Below are 20,013 nucleotides of genomic sequence, written 5' to 3'. Positions count from 1 at the left end.
AAAGCATCAACTGGGTTTTGTATATCTCTCTGTTTTTCAGCTTTTTTTTCTGCCAAAATGTAAGCCATGAGCTGGCTTGATGCAGATTCTTGTGGTTTAACCTCACGCTGAAATTTTCGTTTCAGTGGTGGTTTCATAAACGTGTTCTTCTTTGAAGTGACGGACGAATGAGCTGAGGGCGTCTGGGAATGCCGAGTGCGCTCTATCAAATGATCCATTCTTCATCTGCAATGTCTTCTTGTGTAGACTCTTTTTAGTTCTCAACAATAGACTGCTCCTCTTGGGAATCTGTATTTGATTCTTGTTTATGCTCATTATTGTCTTGCGTGTAAGGAACATTGGAAACTGTTTCTCGTTCTACCATGTAAGGTAGCAGCAACGTTAAGAGATCTTCATACTTGTATTTATGTTGATGAACAGCAGCTTGTCCTGAAACAGTTTTCTCCTTTTCTGCACGGTCTTCCTTAGTTGGTCACGAACAGATGCCCATTTTTTTTGCATTCCTCTATTCCACCTGTAGCAAAAATATTTTAAATCGCGTATTTATATTACAATGTTTAAAATGCTGCAAATATTTTATAGATTATACAGTATTTCTCATCTTATACAGTTCAATTTTTTTCAGGTTCCTTGCTACAGGAGATTCCTTTAAAACTATTTCCTTCAGCTACAGGTTGGGAAAATCCACAGTTGGAGCTATCGTCCATGACACCTCTAGAGCAGTTATCGATTTATTGTTAGAAGAGGTGATGCCTGTGCCGAATGAAGAAAAATGGAATGCTATAGCTGAGGAGTTTTGGACAAAATGGCAGTTTCCAAACTGCATTGGATCTTTAGATGGAAAGCACGTAACAATACAGGCTCCAAACAACTCAGGAAGTCTCTATTGGAATTACAAAAAAAATCATATTCCATTGTGCTTCTTGCTCTGGTTGACCTATGTTATAATTTTATTACAATAGACGTGGGAGCGTACGGAAAAAACTCTGATGGAGGCATTCTAGTAAATTCAAATCTTGGAAAGTCATTGGAAAACAATACGCTTAGCGTCCCAAAGAGTAAAACTTTACCCGGAACTGATGTTGAACTTCCAATGGTAATTGTAGGCGATGAAGCTTTCCCTCTCAAAACATACTTGATGCGACCATATCCTGGCAGGAACTTAACAAATGACAAGGCTATATTTAATTATCGTTTGAGTCGGGCAAGAAGAATATCCGAAAATGCATTCGGTATATTGCAACAGAAATTTCGAATATTTAGAAGAATCCTTCAGGGAGATCCTAATAACCTTACAATGATTGTGACGGCTGCGTGTGTACTGTACAACTTTATTCGAAAAATGGAAGGTTATAGGGTGCCCGAACAGAGGATGGATCAAAATGAAACTGCTGAGGGATCCGGAAGTTCATTAAATCTTCAAAACCTACCTCGAATTCGTGGGAGATCAACAGATGCTGCATTTGCTGTACTAGAACAACTCAAAAAATTCCTGAACTCTCCACAAGGGACTGTGGAATGGCAAGAACATGTCGCCTTGGCGATATAACGATGACATAAACCAAACATCTGTTTGTAAAATAAAAAGTAAATAAATATCTTTCGGGTATTAAAACTTGTATAGTTTTTATCTTACCTTTGGCTTGTAGATCTGTTGCAATTGTCTTCCAAACTCTGTCTTTGTACTCGATATTCCTGTAGTTTTCACTTCCCTGATCGTAAAGAACAGGAAACTTACGAACTTCCTCTATTAGTCGTTCCACATCCATGTTTTGTACACAGAACAGTTTTGCGCAGTTGCACAGATCACAAGACAACTCCACCGTCAGACCGCGTCCGTCACGTGAAAATTTAAAAACGGCGAATCCCGTCCGGCCCGGCCCCGGCCCGTTGACGTTCCCCGTGCACGGCCCGGTCAAGTGGGGCCCGCTACATTCGTTTTAATGATGTATTTCGTAGTCCGGGTGACGGCCGATACTCGGACGTGTCTCGGCACGGACACGGTCCTGACATGTGTGTCCCGACCTTAAATGTGGCAAAGTCAGATTTAATGTAGCAGAGTATCCTATGGATTTTAAAAAAAGTCGCAATAAAGGGTGTGGAAAATGTCATATTATCATTAAAAAATAAAAACTCTACTTGGTGTGATGTGATACCCACTTAAGTGATTAAAACAGTGTGTGGCATAATATCACCTCCCCTAGCTAAAATATTCAACCTGTCTTTTGATAGGAGTGTTTTCCCTATGTTTTTAAGCGTGCTAAGTCAGACCTCTGTTCAGCAAAGGGTCGTGGGAAGACTGGGAAACTACCGGCCTATTTCTATTCTTCCAGTCCTGCAAGAAGTGTTAGATAAAGTAGCTGAAGATCAAACCCTTTATTGTAAAAAATGATATTATTATAAGTGACTAGTATGGATTTCAACCAGGAGAAAACACTCTGGATGCAGTGAATAACTTGTAATATTGTGCCCTGCCCGCGACGTAATAACATACTATTTTCTTTTTCTATAGGAATATTAAGGTTTAAAAATATAATTTAAACACTGAGTCAATGAACTGCGCTGCAAGTCAGCGAATATGTACGCCCAGAATAATGAGGGCGGCGTTTCATTATCATCTGTATTTTGTTCTATATAGGAAAGTGCCCTCGTCTTTTCTTTCTCTTCTTTAATCGAGCGCCTTTCCGACAACATCTTACGCTATCACACTCCTATTTTCTTCCATTTTGTTCGAATGAACTAAACTTGTATTGCTGGTAGGAATTTATTTAATCATTCTATTATTATTGCGAGTACAAATATGACCTTATGATGAATGCTTTATTCTTTCGCTCCAGAGTTGAGCTAAGATTATTGCAATTTCCAAGTATTTCACCGAAATACGGCACAATTCTTTGTTATGTTCAAAACTGTGAGAATTACTCACAAAATGTTAGGTTTCTGTACAAATTATTTACTTCCTTAAATAATAATTGTTTAATTTAACGTTTCTGCTTCCATTTCGTAACAGCAGTCCCAAATTTCCAATTTATAAATGTTATAGATATTTCTTGACTACATGTTTTTCTTACGGTGCCATCGCGATACTCGCGAGATTAAATCAAATTATTCTGAATTTCTTGCGAGGCGAGAAGACAGTTAGAAATTTCGCTGAGACGACAAAAAACGCAAATTAACCGCTTTTCAGCACGCTGCTTGCCTACTGAAATTCACTTCAAGCAAAAAATAAATAAATTAAGAAGTGAAGTGATAGTATTGTGCGTTTAATAGTATTGTGTGCATATTCTGATAAAAGTAATTTTTATTACAAAGTCAAAAAAGTGGCGTGTGTGTAAAATATCTAATTCATTTACTTTTAATTAAGGATAAGAAGTGATATCTCAAATTATTCCACGTACTAATAGTTGTGTGGGAATATTTAAGTATTAAAGGTAACTAGTCTCATGCGTATATTTAAATAATAGTAGAACAGAAAATTTAATTGGGATGCATTAAGTATGAAGAAATTTTGCTTAACAGTCATTCAGTTAATGAACTATTGCCAATATAGGAATGTACTATAAGCTTAGGTTACATCCATCGTAATTTACGCTAGCTGGCGCATAAATTTTCACAATTCCACAATGATATTCCAGCATATTTATAAAATATACCATAGTCAAAAAGATTCAGTATGGAAACTTCCTGGCAGATTAAAACTGTGTGCCGGACCGAGACTCAAACTCGGGACCTTTGCCTTTTGCGGGCAAGTGCTCTACCAACAGAGCACCCAAGCACGACTCACGCCCCGTCCTCACAGATTTACTTCTGCCAGTACCTCGTCTCCTACCTTCCAAACTTTACAGAAGCTCTCCTGCGAAACTTGCAGAACTAGCACTCCTGAAAGAAAGGATATTGCGGAGACATGGCTTAGCCACAGCCTGGGGGTTGTTTCTAGAATGAAATTTTCACTCTACAGCGGAGTAAGTGGCTAAGCCATGTCTCAGCAATGTCCTTTCTTTCAGGAGCGCTAGTTCTGTAAGTTTCGCAGGAGAGCTTCTGTAAAGTTTGGAAGGTAGGAGATGAGGTACTGGCAGAAGTAAAGCTGTGAGGACGGGGCGTGAGTCGTGCTTGGGTAGCTCAGTTGGTAGAGCACTTCTCCGCGAAAGGCAAAGGTCCCGAGTTCGAGTCTCCTGTGACATTCTTGTTGCTATGTTTCCCCTTTCCTTAGGTTTTATTTTCTTATGTAGCATTTTCCTTGGTTGGTTTGGTTGTTTGGGGAAGGAGACCAGACAGTGTGGTCATCGGTCTCATCGAATTAGGAAAGGATGGGGAAGGAAGTCGGCCGTGCCCTTTCAGAGGAACCATCTCGGGATTTGCCTGGAGTGATTTAGGGAAATGACGGAAAACCTAAATCAGGATGGCCGGACGCGGGATTGAACCGTCATCCTCCCGAATGCGAGTCCAGTGTCGCATTTTCTTTTTTTTCCTGCTTTCTTTGAGTGTGTGCTTTTAGTTTTCTTAGGTCTGTCCACATTCGTTCCTTTTAATGTGTTTCAGGGCGCTGATGACCTCGATGTTGAGCGCCCATAAGCCCCAACACAACACCACACCACCGCCGCGCATAATGCGCGCGGTGAACGAAAAGAACCAAACGAAGAACTGTCTATGTGGAGGCGGGAAATGAACGCTCGCTTCCGAAATTTAGAGGAAGCCGTTTCGACGGACAGCAGAACGTAAATGAATTTTCCTATGCAACCGTCGAACGACGACAATGCACGAAAGACGACATTCGGGAATGAAAGTATTTTCCACACGACTTATCGCCAGCAAAATGTAATTACGAAGACGAACGTATAATGAATTCAGCGAACATTGAGCAAAGTCTACTCAAGCCAATTTCAAACATTTGCAGAGGACAAGAATTCCATTCGTACAATTGTATTTATACGCGCATTCAGGAATGTCCTACCCAGATACTGGTCTGAATATCAAAAAATTTAGTTCGTGATGTGACACATCACCGGTGACGCGGCACTATGGGCCAGCGAAACCGCCGAACTATGCAATACGCTCGCTGAATTTGAGACAGCTTTCCTTGCAAAATATTGGTCCACAGGAATCCAAGAACGTTTGCGCAAATAAGTTTACACCCTGGAACTGTACAATCCGAAAACAGGGAGCTTGTGCAAGTATTTTGAACGATACATTGCGAAAACGAGATACTGGTCTGAGCCTATCTCACACAAAGAAATACTACCCATATTAAAGACGAAATTACCGATCAACCTTAAGGAGAAGTTAATAAATGTACCAGATGAAGATTTGGAGCATTTCCTTTCGGTGATCGACTCTTTAGACTTAATCCAAGAAGAACGCGAAGTCCTAGCAAGCATTCACAAATAACTGCAACAACTGTCACAGTGTTGATAATCCGAGTAGTAATGAACGGAGTAAACGTAATCAGCACAGAAAAGGTCAATACGAAAAAAACGAATGTGCCTGGTTACAATAATAATCCAAACAATGCTTATGCTTCGAATCACGCGAATACCGGTTACGTAGCCATTAAAAGGAATTATGGCGACAGTAACTCGGTACGAATCATAAGCTCAAGTTCGGAGATGGAAATAATTACAATGACGCTAACCACGATAAAAAGGCACCGTGGAAAAGGTGGAATGGAAATCAATAGAGTAACAACAACAATCCTCCGAATCAGTCAAACACAAACGAACGGCACAAGAACCAATATCCGAATAGTAATAACGACAATCAATGGTCAATCCAGCAACCAATTTTAGGTTCGGTAACCAGACGCCGAATATAATGCAAGCTGCGCCCATCACTACAAACACGAACAGTCAAAATCATATTGACAGTAGTCGTTCTACTGCGGCGCGGGTATGCGAAGTCGTAGAACAATCCGGCCAACAGCAACCGTTCTGAACGGCCTCCCGAGTACGGTCGGATCTGTAAGTGAAGGCAACCCCAAAATCAACCTGAAAGCACTACGTTACAACGATGGCGCCGACATCAGGGACGAATTATTAGAAGAACCCAATGTCTGTAAAAATGTCGATGAATACGTGGTGCACGCTGCAATTATGGTCACTGTGAATGGTGTTAGTGTGGAAGCAATCGCTGATACTGGTGCCACTACAAATGTATCAAATCAGATCTTGTTCGACCAAATTAACCGCATAGAGAGATTACCTATATTGCCCGTGCAAAATTGCCGAGTTTGGGGCGCATTAAGCAACATCTGCAGGCCGATCTCTATGTAGAAGACGAGCAACTTACGTACCACTTCTTACTAATTAAAAATTTATCGGTTCCTTGCATCCTGGAATGGGATTTTCTATGCGGTAGAAATGCAATGATTGATCTACCTGCGGGAAAATGCGCGGTTACAAACAAAGGCAAAATAATTGCACTACGGTTAATTAGGACTCCAAATGCACATAACAGATACTGTCGTAAGGATTTCGAGATGTCAGAATTTCTGCACTCAGAAGATAATAAGGCAGCAGTACTTAACAATTCAGCATCAATTGCAGCAAAAGTATCAGAGTCGACCTATCTGAACCAAACACAGAAGGAAGGACTCGCAAATCTCATTGAAAATTATATGCTAATAAACCTGGCATCATAAAGGATTTTGTGTATAATAAGGAGGTTGCCCCACACGAAACTTTTTGTAGGACATCATATGCCGTGTCATCGAGTAAAAAGGAAGCTGTAAAGACGGAAATACGTAAGATGTTAGACTGGGGAATAATGGAACCATCAGACTCCCTATAATCTAGTTCCCTTTTAACGGTATCAAACTGGGGGGCAAGGTAATGTTAGTGCTTGATGTCCAGAACATAAACAAAATTATCATACTAGTCCAAACTAGACTGGAAAATTTAGAAGAAATATGTAAAGGTTTTTTTTAATTACCCCTACCAGTCAGCGGTAATTAAAAAAAAAATTACATACATCTTGAGACAGTCACGGTCGAAAAATGGTCAAAATGGCTTCAAATTTAGAAGAACTTTTGCAACTTTTGATGGCGCTTATTTCCTCTCAAGCATTGACATCCCATATCGTACTGGCAAATCCTATTGGGTGAAAAGTCAAGAAAATAAACAGCATTCATTTTTGCCGGACGCAGTTATCAATTCCACGTTCTGCCCTTTGGTTTGAACGTCAGCGCGGGAGTTTTCATTGCAGCGTTAGACAAGGTTCTGGGCCCCTCCCTACTCGACAAAGTCACAGCATATGTAGACGATTTGTTAAAAGCCACTGCTACGTGGGATGAACATGTTGAGATACTGAAGACAATTTTCCGAAAATTCAGCGAAGCAGGAATAACTGTCAACCTAGGAAAATCCAAATTTGGAAAGTCGTGGAGATAAAATTTCTTGGGCACATTATCTCGTCCAAAGGAATCATACCTGAGCCAGGAAAATAGATGCCGTTGAACACATCTCTGTACCAACAACGAAAAAACAGCTAAAGTCTTTTCTCGGAGCCGTTTCGTCTTTCCGAGATTTCATATCCGATCAATTATTGAACGATGAAAATCTTTTATCACTTCTATGGAAGAATGCTTGGATCTGGAAGGATCAATGTCAAACTACATTCGACAAGATAAAATCAGCAGTTGTAAATGCAAAGTCATTGTATCATCCAGACATGCTTCAGGATTTTTGCATTGCAACTGACGCTTCTTTTTGCGGTTTGGGGGCGTCTGTTCCAAACCGCTAAAACTGAAGAAAAGACCGATATAAAAAAAAAAAAAAAAATGCATTTGCGAGCAGAACTTTGTCAGCATGCGAAAGGGCATATATGGTAACAAAACTTGAGACTCTTGCTGTTGTATGGGCCTTAAAGACGTTTCACTATTACGTATACGGGAAATGTATACGAATATATTGCAACCATCAGGCCCCCTTTACATGCACAACTCACCCAGTGGGCGATAGTTTTACAAGGGTATCGTCTGGAAATAATGCATGTTAAAGGCAACGACAATGTGATTGAAGATGCTTTGTCAAGACTCCCAGAAGGCCTCAATGAATTTTCCAACTGGACTGAAAGAGCTGAGGAATTTAGAATCTTAAAAAATTGATGCAAAACATTTTCACAACTGGTTTCTCCATCTCTGTAAAAATATAAGCACGTTACAGGATTCCGACCCCCAGTGTGGAGAGATACTGCGAACTTTTCAACAAACTCCAAATTATGGCTTTAATAACCACTTCTCTGTACAAAATGACTTACTTTATCACTGCAATTATGAAAATTCTAATAACTGGTGTATCTGTATACCAGACAGTCATATAGTAGATCTAATTTGGTATACTCACAGCACCTGGCGACAGTATGGAACCGAAAAGTGTGCCAGAAAGCTCCAGATTTATTGTTATTACCCAAATTTACATCATGTTGCCTTGGACGTTTTGAAAAAAATGTAAAACATGTCAAAAGCGCAAACCAAGCAACATTAGCAATCAGATGTTATTGCAACCCATCCTACCAACTAAACCATTACAAACCGTCTCACTGGATGTTACAGGCCCTCTACCTACTGGTAGAGGAGGTGTTAAATATCTTATTGCTTTATATATATATTTCTGAAATATTTAAAATTGTATCCTGTTCGAACTTCAGCCTCAAAGACGATCAGCACAAAAGTAGCAAATGATTACATTCACAATGTTGGCAAACCCAACACCATAGTTTCTTATAATGCCACATATTTTACATCATTCTACTGGAAAATTTTCTTATAGGAAAACGGAAATAACCATAGTCTCATATATCCTTTTACCACCCACAATCAAAACCAGTAGAACGAATTTTCCAAGAATTTCACAGATAGATAAGAACGTACATCTCACATCAATAGCCGAAATGAATAGATTACGTAAAACCCTTTGAGTAAATATATAATAACACATACCACACTCGTCGACACATTTTATGCCACATGAATTAATGCTTGCTGAACCTCCAGATGAGAACTGGTTAAAACCTTTACCGGTAATTCACCATCCAAGGGTATCTCATGAAGATAAAATTAGTTAAACTTTGAGAAACTTACAAAAACAGCCATATGTGAAACGTCAACTACGACCTGCAACAAATGATGATGCCCAAGCAGGTGTTTTACCTGCTGTCGCGGCTAATCCGCACATCAGTAGCAGACAAATTGCGCGAGAATCGGGAATCTCAAACATGGTGGTGTTGAGAATGCTACATCAACAACGACGATTGCACCCATACTATATTTCTATGCACCAAGAATTGCATGGCGATGACTTTGAACGTCGTGTACAGTTCTGCCACTGGGCACAAGAGAAATTAGGGGACGGTGAAAGATTTTTTGCACGCGTTCTATTTAGCGATGAAGCGTCGTTCACCAACAATGGTAACGTAAACCGGCATAATATGCACTATTGGGCCACGGAAAATCCAAGATGGCTGTGATAAGTGGAACATCAGCGACCTTGGCGGGTCAACGTATGGTGCGGCATTACGGAAGGAAGGATAATTGGTCCCCATTTTATCGATGGCAATCTAAATGTTGCAATGTATGCTGATTTCCTACGTAATGTTCTACCGATGATACTACATGATGTTTCACTGCATGACAGAATGGCGATGTACCATACTTCCAACATGATGGATACCTGGCACATAGCTCGCATGCGGTTGAAGTGGTATTGAATAGCATATTTCATGACAGGTGGATTGGTCGTCGAAGCACCATACCAGGCCCGCACGTTCACCGGGTCTGACGTCCCCGGATTTCTCTCTGTGGGGAAAGTTGAAGGATATTCGCTACTGTGATCCACCGACAACGCTTGACAACATGCGTCAGCGCATTGTCAATGCATGTGCGAACATTAAGGAACATGAACTACTTGCTGTTGAGAAGAATGTCATTACACGTATTGACAAATGCATCGAGGTTGACGGACATCATTTTGAGCATTTATTGCATGAATGTGGTATTTACAGGTAATCACACTGTAACAGCAAAATGTTCAAACGTACCCACGTTCTGTATTTTAACTTAAAAAACCTACCTGTTACCAACCGTTCGTCTAAAATTGTGAGCCATATGTTTGTGACTATTACAGCGCCATCTATCACAAAGCGAAAAAAGTGGTCCAACTAAAACATTCATATTTCTTTACATACTACACGAATATGTCATAAAAAATGGGAGTTCCTATTTAAAAAAACGCAGTTGATATCCGTTTGACCTATGGCAGCGCCATCTGGCGGGCCAACCATAGCGCCATCTGGTTTCCCTCTTTAAGCTAGACAAGCTTCGTTCTTTGTAGTTTTTTCGTTTGACGCTTATTTCGTGAGATATTTGGCCTGGTCACGATCAATGGATCACCCTGTAGATTTCACGATGTATGTACAACAAATGTGGATTTTTTTTCTCCCAGTATTTAGCTTATAAGTTTTTGAAACTTCCTGGCAGATTAAAACTGTGTGCCCGACCGAGACTCGAACTTGGACCTTTGCCTTTCGCGGGCAAGTGCTCTACCAACTGAGCTACCGAAGCATGACTCACGCCCGGCACTCACAGCTTTACTTCTGCCAGTATCCATCTCCTACCTTCCAAACATTACAGAAGCTCTCCTGCGAACCTTGCAGAACTAGCACTCCTGAAAGAAAGGATATTGCGGAGACATGGCTTAGCCACAGCCTGGGGGATGTTTGCAGAATGAGATTTTCACTCTGCAGCGGAGTGTGCGCTGATATGAAACTTCCTGGCAGATTAAAACTGTGTGCCCGACCGAGACTCGAACTCGGGACCTTTGCCTTTCGCGGGCAAGCGCTCTACCATCTGAGCTACCGAAGCACGACTCACGCCCGGTACTCACAGCTTTACTTCTGCCAGTTTGGAAGGTAGGAGACGGATACTGGCAGAAGTAAAGCTGTGAGTACCGGGCGTGAGTCGTGCTTCGGTAGCTCAGTTGGTAGAGCACTTGCCCGCGAAAGGCAAAGGTCCGGAGTTCGAGTCTCAGTCGGGCACACAGTTTTAATCTGCCCGGAAGTTTCATATCAGCGCACACTCTGCTGCAGAGTGAAAATCTCATTCTGGAGGTTATAAGTTTTTCCTTCTGAATTAGCCAAGTAGATAACTTCATTCAATAATCAAGTATAATTTTTCAAACAGAACTTTGTCAAACGTTATTTATTGCTTCAATGGACATGAATAACTAGTCATATCATAAATAAATCTGAAAAAATCTTTTGGACTTTCTTTATGAAGTCAATGAGTAAACTCAAACTTTGAATCACTTGATGAATAGTAAATTCCGTTTTACCAATTATTTATGAAACAATTTCGATTTTTGTGCTAATGTGTTATTTGCAATGTATGTATATAAAACCCTAAGATACACAGTCTCTAGAGAATCAAAGGTGTTACCGTGTTTAAACCATTAGATTATACATCCTTCTGATGTATACATGGTAGCCTTTTGGCTAAATTCCTTGCAATTTTAAATTCGTAAGTAGGATGCAGAATCGCTAGATTTTCTCTACTTGGCCGAGCAACTAGTATTATTTGAATGAGAAAATAAGTTATGCTTTCTTTCCTGTGAATATGTAAATGGTTACGAGTAACTGAATTTTGAGTAGTTTATACTTCTAATTTCATTGTAATTCTGTATGGACTGTAATGATGATCTTCTGGTGAGTGTCTGTTACTGTGAAATTCAGTACATGGACCTCAAATGAGACTATAAATAATTGTGCACAGCAATGAACTTTCACAGAACTGTGTTTCAAAGAATGCTTAGATATTGTAACCACGAAACTTGTCCATGGTGAATATGTTAACTGAGACTTGTAAAATAAAGCACCATGGTATTTTTCACTGAACAGTGTTGCTTTACTGTAGTGTGCTTTACTGCAACCAAAACCGAAAATAAGTGTGATGAATATGACAGAATCGGCCCAGGGACTGAAAATCTGATCGACTTGTTAAAGACTATGTTTTGTATGTGATGTCGGAACATTGAGATGACGTTCTTGCATTGGCATGAACATTTCCTCGCCAGCCGCCACTAGCATCGTCTGAACCATTGTTGAAAAAGTTTACGCAGTGCTATGCGAAGCCAGCTAATGTTTGCCGAACTGCCTGTAGAGAGACTTCGCATGCAACGGCTATTAAGCGCGCTCCGTGTTCAGTGAAGTATTATAGAAGAACGGCAAGATTCAGGACTCGGCACCTGCCTAATAAAACAACTTACCTTGCAGGGCGATAAGCTAGCATCTACAAATACAACTATTACAACATGTGATTGGTTTTTTTATGACCACCTACACCGAGCTACCTCCATTCATAACGGGCCACGATCCAGAGAAATGCAAGTGCCCCTGCCTGATAGGAGGGAAGAATGAAAATTGCAGCCAGCAGCCCTCGGTGAATCACAGCTGGTCCATCTGGCCGCCGTGCTATTGCGACGAAATTTTTTTTCCTCACCTCAACCAACGCTTCAGTCAAGTCACTCATCATTTCACCACATGAAGATTTAAATAGAAAGCTATTATGGGAAATAAAATACCCACAATAATACACTACCCACACAGTAACTTTTTAGAGTAAATCGTTTTAATAACTGCTTAATTCACAGTAACACAAATTTTTATGCAACCGTATTGTGAAATATTTAAGATCTTACCTTTTTCCAATCTAAGATGTATTGTGTAATCATAATCCAGAGGAAAATCCTTTTCCATGCTAATATGACGTTAATAACAAAAAGCATAATTATTGTTCTATGATAATGCCATTAACTGAGATTTAAGTTGAAATATTTTAAGTATTCAGAAGGTATCAACATGGTCGAACACTAGTTCAATGAATTGACGTTAAATATTTATTATCCGGTAATATTCTATGAAAGCATAATTTCCAAATAGTGCAAACTAAAAATTAGTGACTGCCAATTTCAAAGAAATTTTATTGAAAACATCAATAATTAGGCAATGTCTAACAATTATTTAAAATATAATAAAGATCTGATTGTAATATAACTAGTAGACATACGCAACCCTCGGCTCATGAGGGCTTTTTCTTTTTTTTTAACGGTTTTGTTTTTTTCAGACACTCCACTGCTGAATGGGTGTGCCCATCGAAATTTAATATAGTCAAACTGTGATGGTGCACATGTCAGTGACAGAAACCCATTGTAAAGGGAATGTAAACTCTATGATCAATTGGAATAACTGATACCTGTCTATGACTAATCAGAGAATTTATTATTACAAAAATAGACTCCAATTTCAAAAATGTTGTAAATAGTTTTTAAATTCCCGTCCGGGGGGCATACAATATTGTGCCCTGCCTGTGAAGTAATAACACACTATTTTCTTTTTCTATCAAAATATTAAGGTTTGAAGATATAATTTAACCACTGAGTCAATGAACTGCACTGCACATCAGTGAATATGCACGCCCAGAATTTTGTTCTGTATAAGAATGCACCCTCGTCTTTTCTTTCTCTTCTTCAATCAAGCTCCTTTCCGACAGCATCTTACGTTATCACACTCCTATTTTCTTCCATTTTGTTCGAATGAACTGAACTTGTATTCCTGCTGGGAATTTAATCAGTATATTATTATTGCGAGTACTAATATGACCTTATGATGAATGCTTTATTCTTTCGCTCCAGAGTTGAGCTAAGATTATTGCAATTTCCAAGTATTGCTCTGAAGTATGGCACAATTCTTTGTTATGTTGAAAACTGTGAGAATTATTCACAAAATGTTAGATTTCTGTACAAATTATTTACTTCGTTAAATAATAATAATAATTTAACATTTCTGCTTTCATTTCGTAACAGTTGTCCCAAATTTCCAATTTTTCTTACGGTGCCAACGCGATACTCACGAGGTTAAATCGAATTATTCTGAATTTCTTGCAAGGCGAGAAGAGAGTTAGAAATTTCCTTGAGATGACAAAAAACACAAATTAACCGTTTTTCAGCACGCTGCTTGCCTACTGATCTTCACTTCAAGCAAAAAAGGTAAAAACAGTAAAATAAATTAAGAAGTGAAGTGATAATAATGTGCATTCAATAGTATTGTGTGCATATTCTGATAAAAATTATTTTTATTATAAAGTCAAAAAAAATGGCGTGGGTGTGAAATATCTAATTCATTCAGGTACTTTCAATTAAGGATAAGAAGTGATATCTCAAATTATTCCATGTACTAATAGTTGTGTGTGATTATTTAAGTATTAAACGTAACAAGTCTCATGCACATATATAAATAATAGTAGAACAGAAAATTTAATTGGGATGCATTACATTTGAAGAAATTTTGCCTAACAGTCATTCAATAACTGAACTATTGCCAATATATTAATATCCATCGTAATTTAAGCTAGCCAGAGCACAAAATTCCACAATTCCATAATAATATTCATCCACATTTATAAAATATACCGTAGTCAAAAAGATTCAGTATATACTTTACTGACAAGTTAGGTAAATCACTGGATCAGAGAAGTAAAATTGCAGGTATCTTCTGTGATCTATCAAAAGCATTTGACTTCGTGAATCATGACTTGCTTAGTTACAAATTACACAAATACAGTATTAAGGACAATACTCTAAATTGGCTCACATCATACTTACACAACAGAAAACAAAGGGCAGAAAACAAAGGGTAACCATCACCTGAGATGCAGTAAATTATTATTGTAAAATGAGAACAGCATCACAAAGTGTGCCTCAAAGCCCAATTGTGGGGCCAATCCTGTTCTTATTCTACATAAATGACTTACCCTTAAATATAAATTCCACATCAGTTCTGTTTACAGATGATACTTCTGTTTTAATTGAAGAAATTCCGAGCTCCATCGTAAGCACCTTAGAACACTGGTTCCAGTTAAATGGGTTGATACATTACAAAACCCTGCATGGTAAATTTCAAAACCAAACATTCAAAATGTGTGGAACTTAAAATACAACATAACAATCAACCTATGAAAGAAGTTGACATGGTCAAATTCCTGGGACTAAATGTGACCAAGAACTTAATTTGGAATACACATATTGACTTCCTATCAAAAAAACAGTTTTGCATTTACAATGCTAATACTAGTTAATTCCACTGACTTGTGTGCACAAAAATTGCTTATAATAGTTATTTTGATTCTGTTATTAGATATGGGATACTTTTCTGGGGAAGTTAATGTAGTATATCTCGAACACTGAGACTGCAAAAGAAATTTGTCCAATACCTGTGTACTGCACGGCAAATAAAATCTTGTCGCCCATTATTTCGGAGACTGCAAATCCTAACTGTTCCCTTCATATACGTTCATGAAATGTCCTACACAGCAGACAAAAATTACTTGAGGAGAATCATTTTAACCATTCATATAATGGAAGAACTAAAAATAACTAAAAATAATTTTATGCTACGCACACACTAATTGAAAGTGTATGCATAGACTCCATAGTGTATGAGAATGACAATATTAATGAGCAAAAACATTTAATATGAGCCCAGAAATTTTAAAAATGAGGGTACAGTAGATTCCTTGGGAGGATTGCTACAATTAAATTGAAGAATTCATAGACGATGAAATTACCATTTGAGCAAGTGGTAATTAAGTGCTACATTTTATTGTATGTATGTATAACAAAACTAATTATTATTATGATTCCGTTTGTTAATATTGGCTGTTCTTTGTTTGTGGTGAAATTTTACCACAGTTTGACATGCCCACTGTACTTGAAGCAAATGTTTTAGGTTATGTATTTGAGTGTTCTGACATCTTAAAGTGCGAGTGTGGATCTGGGTTATATTGGCTTATTCCCCCAAACCACCTTCCACTTCTTTACGAGCCGACTTACTTGGAATTTGCAGCCACTCTTTTTATTGAATAGTCGGCTGCTGGAAACCCTCTTGACTTCTTCTCCATTGATTAACGCTAGGTACCGGAATTTTTAGACTCTTTCTACTTATCAAATAAGTAGACATACAAACTTTACTTTTCGTCAACTAATGATGTATTTGACCTCCATACATAACAAAAATTTCACTTTCCACATGAACATGTAACTTCCTGCAAGTCTCTCATACAGTTGGATGTTAGAAACAAATTGAGTTACAGTTAAAAGAAAGTTGGCTTGGGTACCATGACATTTCCTAACATGAATCATAAGATAAGTCTTGCCTCTAACAAGGTTGCATCAAGATCTACAAGTGTACTTTTTCAACTGTTCTTGGTTTAATAACAATAGTCTATGACCCAGTAAGCACAGAGCTGCATATAAACTCCATGGTTCTTCCTTATCCACTCACTAAAACATCTATGGATTGCCCGACATGTACTTGGCAGTGCCATCCGATCGCTGCGTCTACTTTCTTCCCGCAACTGATTTTAAACCTGCACACACAAACACGTGATGTGCAGTAGGTAGGATTCTACCATCCCACACTCATATCCAGAATATCGTGTGTTTGAGACGGTAGAAAGCTGAGTGGTTCTAGAATTTACACAAAAATTCTCAAATCACTACATACCCCCCCCCCCCCCCCCCCCCGCAGATCAAACACACGATACACGATATTTTATACATAATCATTATGCAAATAATATCACTCATAATAACATTCCATACCTTAACAGTACACATGTCTTACATATGTTTATGTACGTGTCTTTCCTTTCCATAACAATTCTCTGTCCTCTCTTGAACAATCTTTCGCTTATTGTTTCTCTATTCGTTTCTTATTTTACTTTGTTATTAAGACATGAGCATTTACTCATAGTTTTAGTCAGCTTTACTAATATTTAGAAATTGTGAGGACTCTTTTTCTTTTCTTTATTTCCTTTTTTTTCCTCAATCGTAAATTTCAGGTGTTTATGACACATGACTCATCTATTTTCTAATCTTATCTTTTGCACTACCATTTCCTAGTATGTATTATTTTCATTATTTGTACCTTGGAGGAACCGTAGACGAAATTTATCCATTACTCATTATTGTTGTGTATGTGCACCTCTTCTTATGTGTATTCGATGTAGAACCATCATAGCTTCCTACATATGTGCGCATATTTCCATATGCACACACATTTTCTCTACGACACGTGGTGGTTCTCACATTGTGACAGGCTTCCTCTTATGTGATTTTATGTTTGTATAGAAGTGTATGTTAGTGTATATGTGGATGTTTGTTCATGTAGTCTGATTCTTTGTCCTTCTTATCTAAAGATAAGATTTAGGTTTTTAGTAACCGCAGAAATAAGGAACGACTTCCGTGATAGAAGTTTGTGAAAATGGAAAGAGGAAAAAAATAGACAGGTACTCAAATGAGAAGCAAGAAAGGAAAAAATAGATATGGATGCTAGGATCAAAGATGACAAAGAAAATAGCCCCAAAGACAGGAAACCCTTCCCACCCCTCCCCCTATCCCACAGGTACTTGAGTGAGATGCCGGAGGAAGTTTGGTGTTAAATCGTGCCCTACAGAATGGACTTGTCCCACCTTCACCCTTTAAGGGCCCCGAAGGAGATCCTAGCAACCCTATGAAAACGCCAAAGGATGAAAAATCAGGCACACTTGTCTGTGAGGATTGTTTCAAAGGTGTGATGTGTATTTTGTTTTAATCATGATTTATCTGTTCTTGGAAATTATGCTCTTAGATACAATACCCACCCCTTTCAAAATTTATACACACCCTCACATCTCATAAAAGGTATAAAATACTCTATACAAAGTAGAAAATCTATACACTATGGTATAGCAGTTGTTCAGATAGTCACATCTTACTATATTTTCCACAAATATAATACTCTATTTAGTTTATTTTGTCTAGATATCACTAATTTTCTCTGTGTTTCTCTTAAGTTGTTCTCTATTTCATAGTCATATCTGGTTTTCTAAGCAATAAGATTGCAGAATAGTTCTAGATTTGAAATGAATTCGGTGCAGGAAACTATTTGAATAAAACATCAGAACAACTCGGGATCTGATGGTCGTTACACTGCCCGTTAACTTAGATTTTTAACATCCCTTGGAGATATACAATTTTACATCCTTTACATTGCATTTATCCTTCTCTAATCCAGTTGTAGGATCTACTTAGGATGGACCACCATTTGTACCTAGTATGGTCCCTCATATGTTTGGAAAAACTTATAAGTCTCTTTCTTCAGAGTCGAGCTGTGAAGATTTTGTTTTATAAGAACCAGGTTATGGACTTGGTTCTGAGGTTCCACAGCCTTTCCATTATGCTTACTTACTGTTTGTAGCGCCTTTTCAATTAAATTTTTAGAAACTATTTCTTGATGTACTTTGTAATTCATACTAGGCTGTTCAGACCAATTAAAACACTTAATTAGAGGTTCTCCTACGAAAAGTTTTCCTATAACTTCTAAAGTTGTCAACCCAGTTGATTCACTGTGTGTGTGTGTGTTGGGGGTTATGGGCGCTCAACATCGAGGTCATCAGCGCCCTGATTCACTGTACAAGCATCTAAGACTAATCATACCCCACCTGTAGCTTTCTTCACCATGACCAGAGGATTATTCATTACACTGGAACTTCGTTCTATAATTTATTATCAATCATTTTGTTAATCTCATCCCGAACTGCTTAACTCACTGGTATTGGATGCAGTTTGCAAAAGAATGGAGTGTCATCTTTGATTTTGAACTTATAGTCGCTGATGTTACCTGGACAATCGGAAAACACCACTTAATACTCCATTAAAATTTTATATAAATCTTGCCTTTGTTAATCGGTTAATATTAGGGATTCATTAACTTTTGTCTTGTATATCAGTTCAATGTGTTCCTTGATCCACATTATCGATTTTTGCTGGTAATTGAGCTGTAGCTGTTAATTGCAGACACCGACACTCAGTTCTTTGTCCATCAATGTGACCATTTGCTACAAATGGCGCCCAGCATCTACTGTCCCCTCTACCAAAACAAAGAAGATGTTCGCCAGAGTTTAAGATGACTTTAAACTCTAACAACCAAACTAAACACAACAGTACATCTCTATTAATATTCTCCACTATTAATATCGTTTGACAAAATAACATATTTCCAATACTCCAGTTCACTTGAGTTTCGTATTTTGCAAGTTTACTTTTTGTTCCCTTATCCCGATTATGTATACTCCAGTCACTGGCAATAACGGTAAGTGCTGATTATTCTATAGTGAGTTAAAAAAGTGTGTTTGAAATGAGTGATTCACTTCCCAAATCTATAAATGTGTTAACCTCGGAATTTTCCACTGTCCCTGCTATTATAGGTTGTGGGCTAAACTTGGTTCTTCAAGCAACAACCATTCCTTTGTGAGTATTTTGTGTGTAAAGTTAACATACGTATGTGGAATAAGACCTCCTAATGTATCTCCATGATCTGGGCGTGGGCCCTGGATCCAGGTTGAACAACGTTTTCCTCATTACTACTAACTATGGGTTGGTTATCCAAACAGGATACTACATTCCCATTCTGCATTTTATGGTTACTTGTTACAAATTCTTGAGTAGTTACAGGATCTAAATTTAAATATGGATGCTTATTTTGATAATTGACATTACAAATTTTCTTATTTGCTAAGTTTGCCTCATGCTTTTTAAAATTATTTCCGCTATTTCGTTTATAGTTTGAACTTTCACCTTGGTGTAAAATTTCGTTGTGGTCCATATTTATTGCATCAAGTGTATCAACAAAAGACAACAACTCTTCTATTGTTTTCCAACCACTACATAAGATGTCTTTTCTCAAATAGATTGGCAACCTACTAATTAAAATATGTACTAATACTTCTTCTTCAATTGTCTTATCTGAATACTTTGCTCATGTTAAATGCCAATCGAAATATTTCCTCATATACCCCAAGTATTATTTTAATATTTTGGGTCCTACAGCTCTGATATTATCTTTTCTTGAGCACTGGCAGACCAGTACTTCTCTTTAAATTTATTTTTAAAGTCTTTCCAAGAGGAAAAATTCTCAATATTTACTGTTCCC

The 20,013-nt window shown here is 38.1% G+C and overlaps 1 protein-coding gene across 1 annotated transcript; it reads right to left on the bottom strand.

Annotated features, from left to right (window-relative positions):
- Positions 1–253: 253 nt before the first annotated feature.
- Positions 254–1,769, bottom strand: LOC126188584 (uncharacterized). The gene is made up of 2 exons (XM_049930185.1): positions 1,637–1,769; positions 254–429 (listed from the first exon to the last, which is right to left on the bottom strand). The coding sequence occupies exons 1-2, from the start codon at positions 1,767–1,769 to the stop codon at positions 254–256; spliced, it is 309 nt and encodes a 102-aa protein (XP_049786142.1).
- Positions 1,770–20,013: the final 18,244 nt, after the last annotated feature.

This window comes from Schistocerca cancellata, chromosome 5 (genome assembly GCF_023864275.1).
Source record: "Schistocerca cancellata isolate TAMUIC-IGC-003103 chromosome 5, iqSchCanc2.1, whole genome shotgun sequence".
NCBI classification, from domain to species: domain Eukaryota; kingdom Metazoa; phylum Arthropoda; class Insecta; order Orthoptera; family Acrididae; genus Schistocerca; species Schistocerca cancellata.
This window is presented reverse-complemented; position numbering and strand designations above follow the sequence as displayed.

Coding starts and splice junctions, on each gene's coding strand:
- LOC126188584 (XM_049930185.1), bottom strand. CDS start 1,769: ATGGATGTGGAACGACTAATAGAGGAAGTTCGTAAGTTTCCTGTTCTT. Junction 430..1,636: donor AACAGATCTACAAGCCAAAG/GTAAGATAAAAA, acceptor AAACTGTTTCAG/GACAAGCTGCTGTTCATCAA.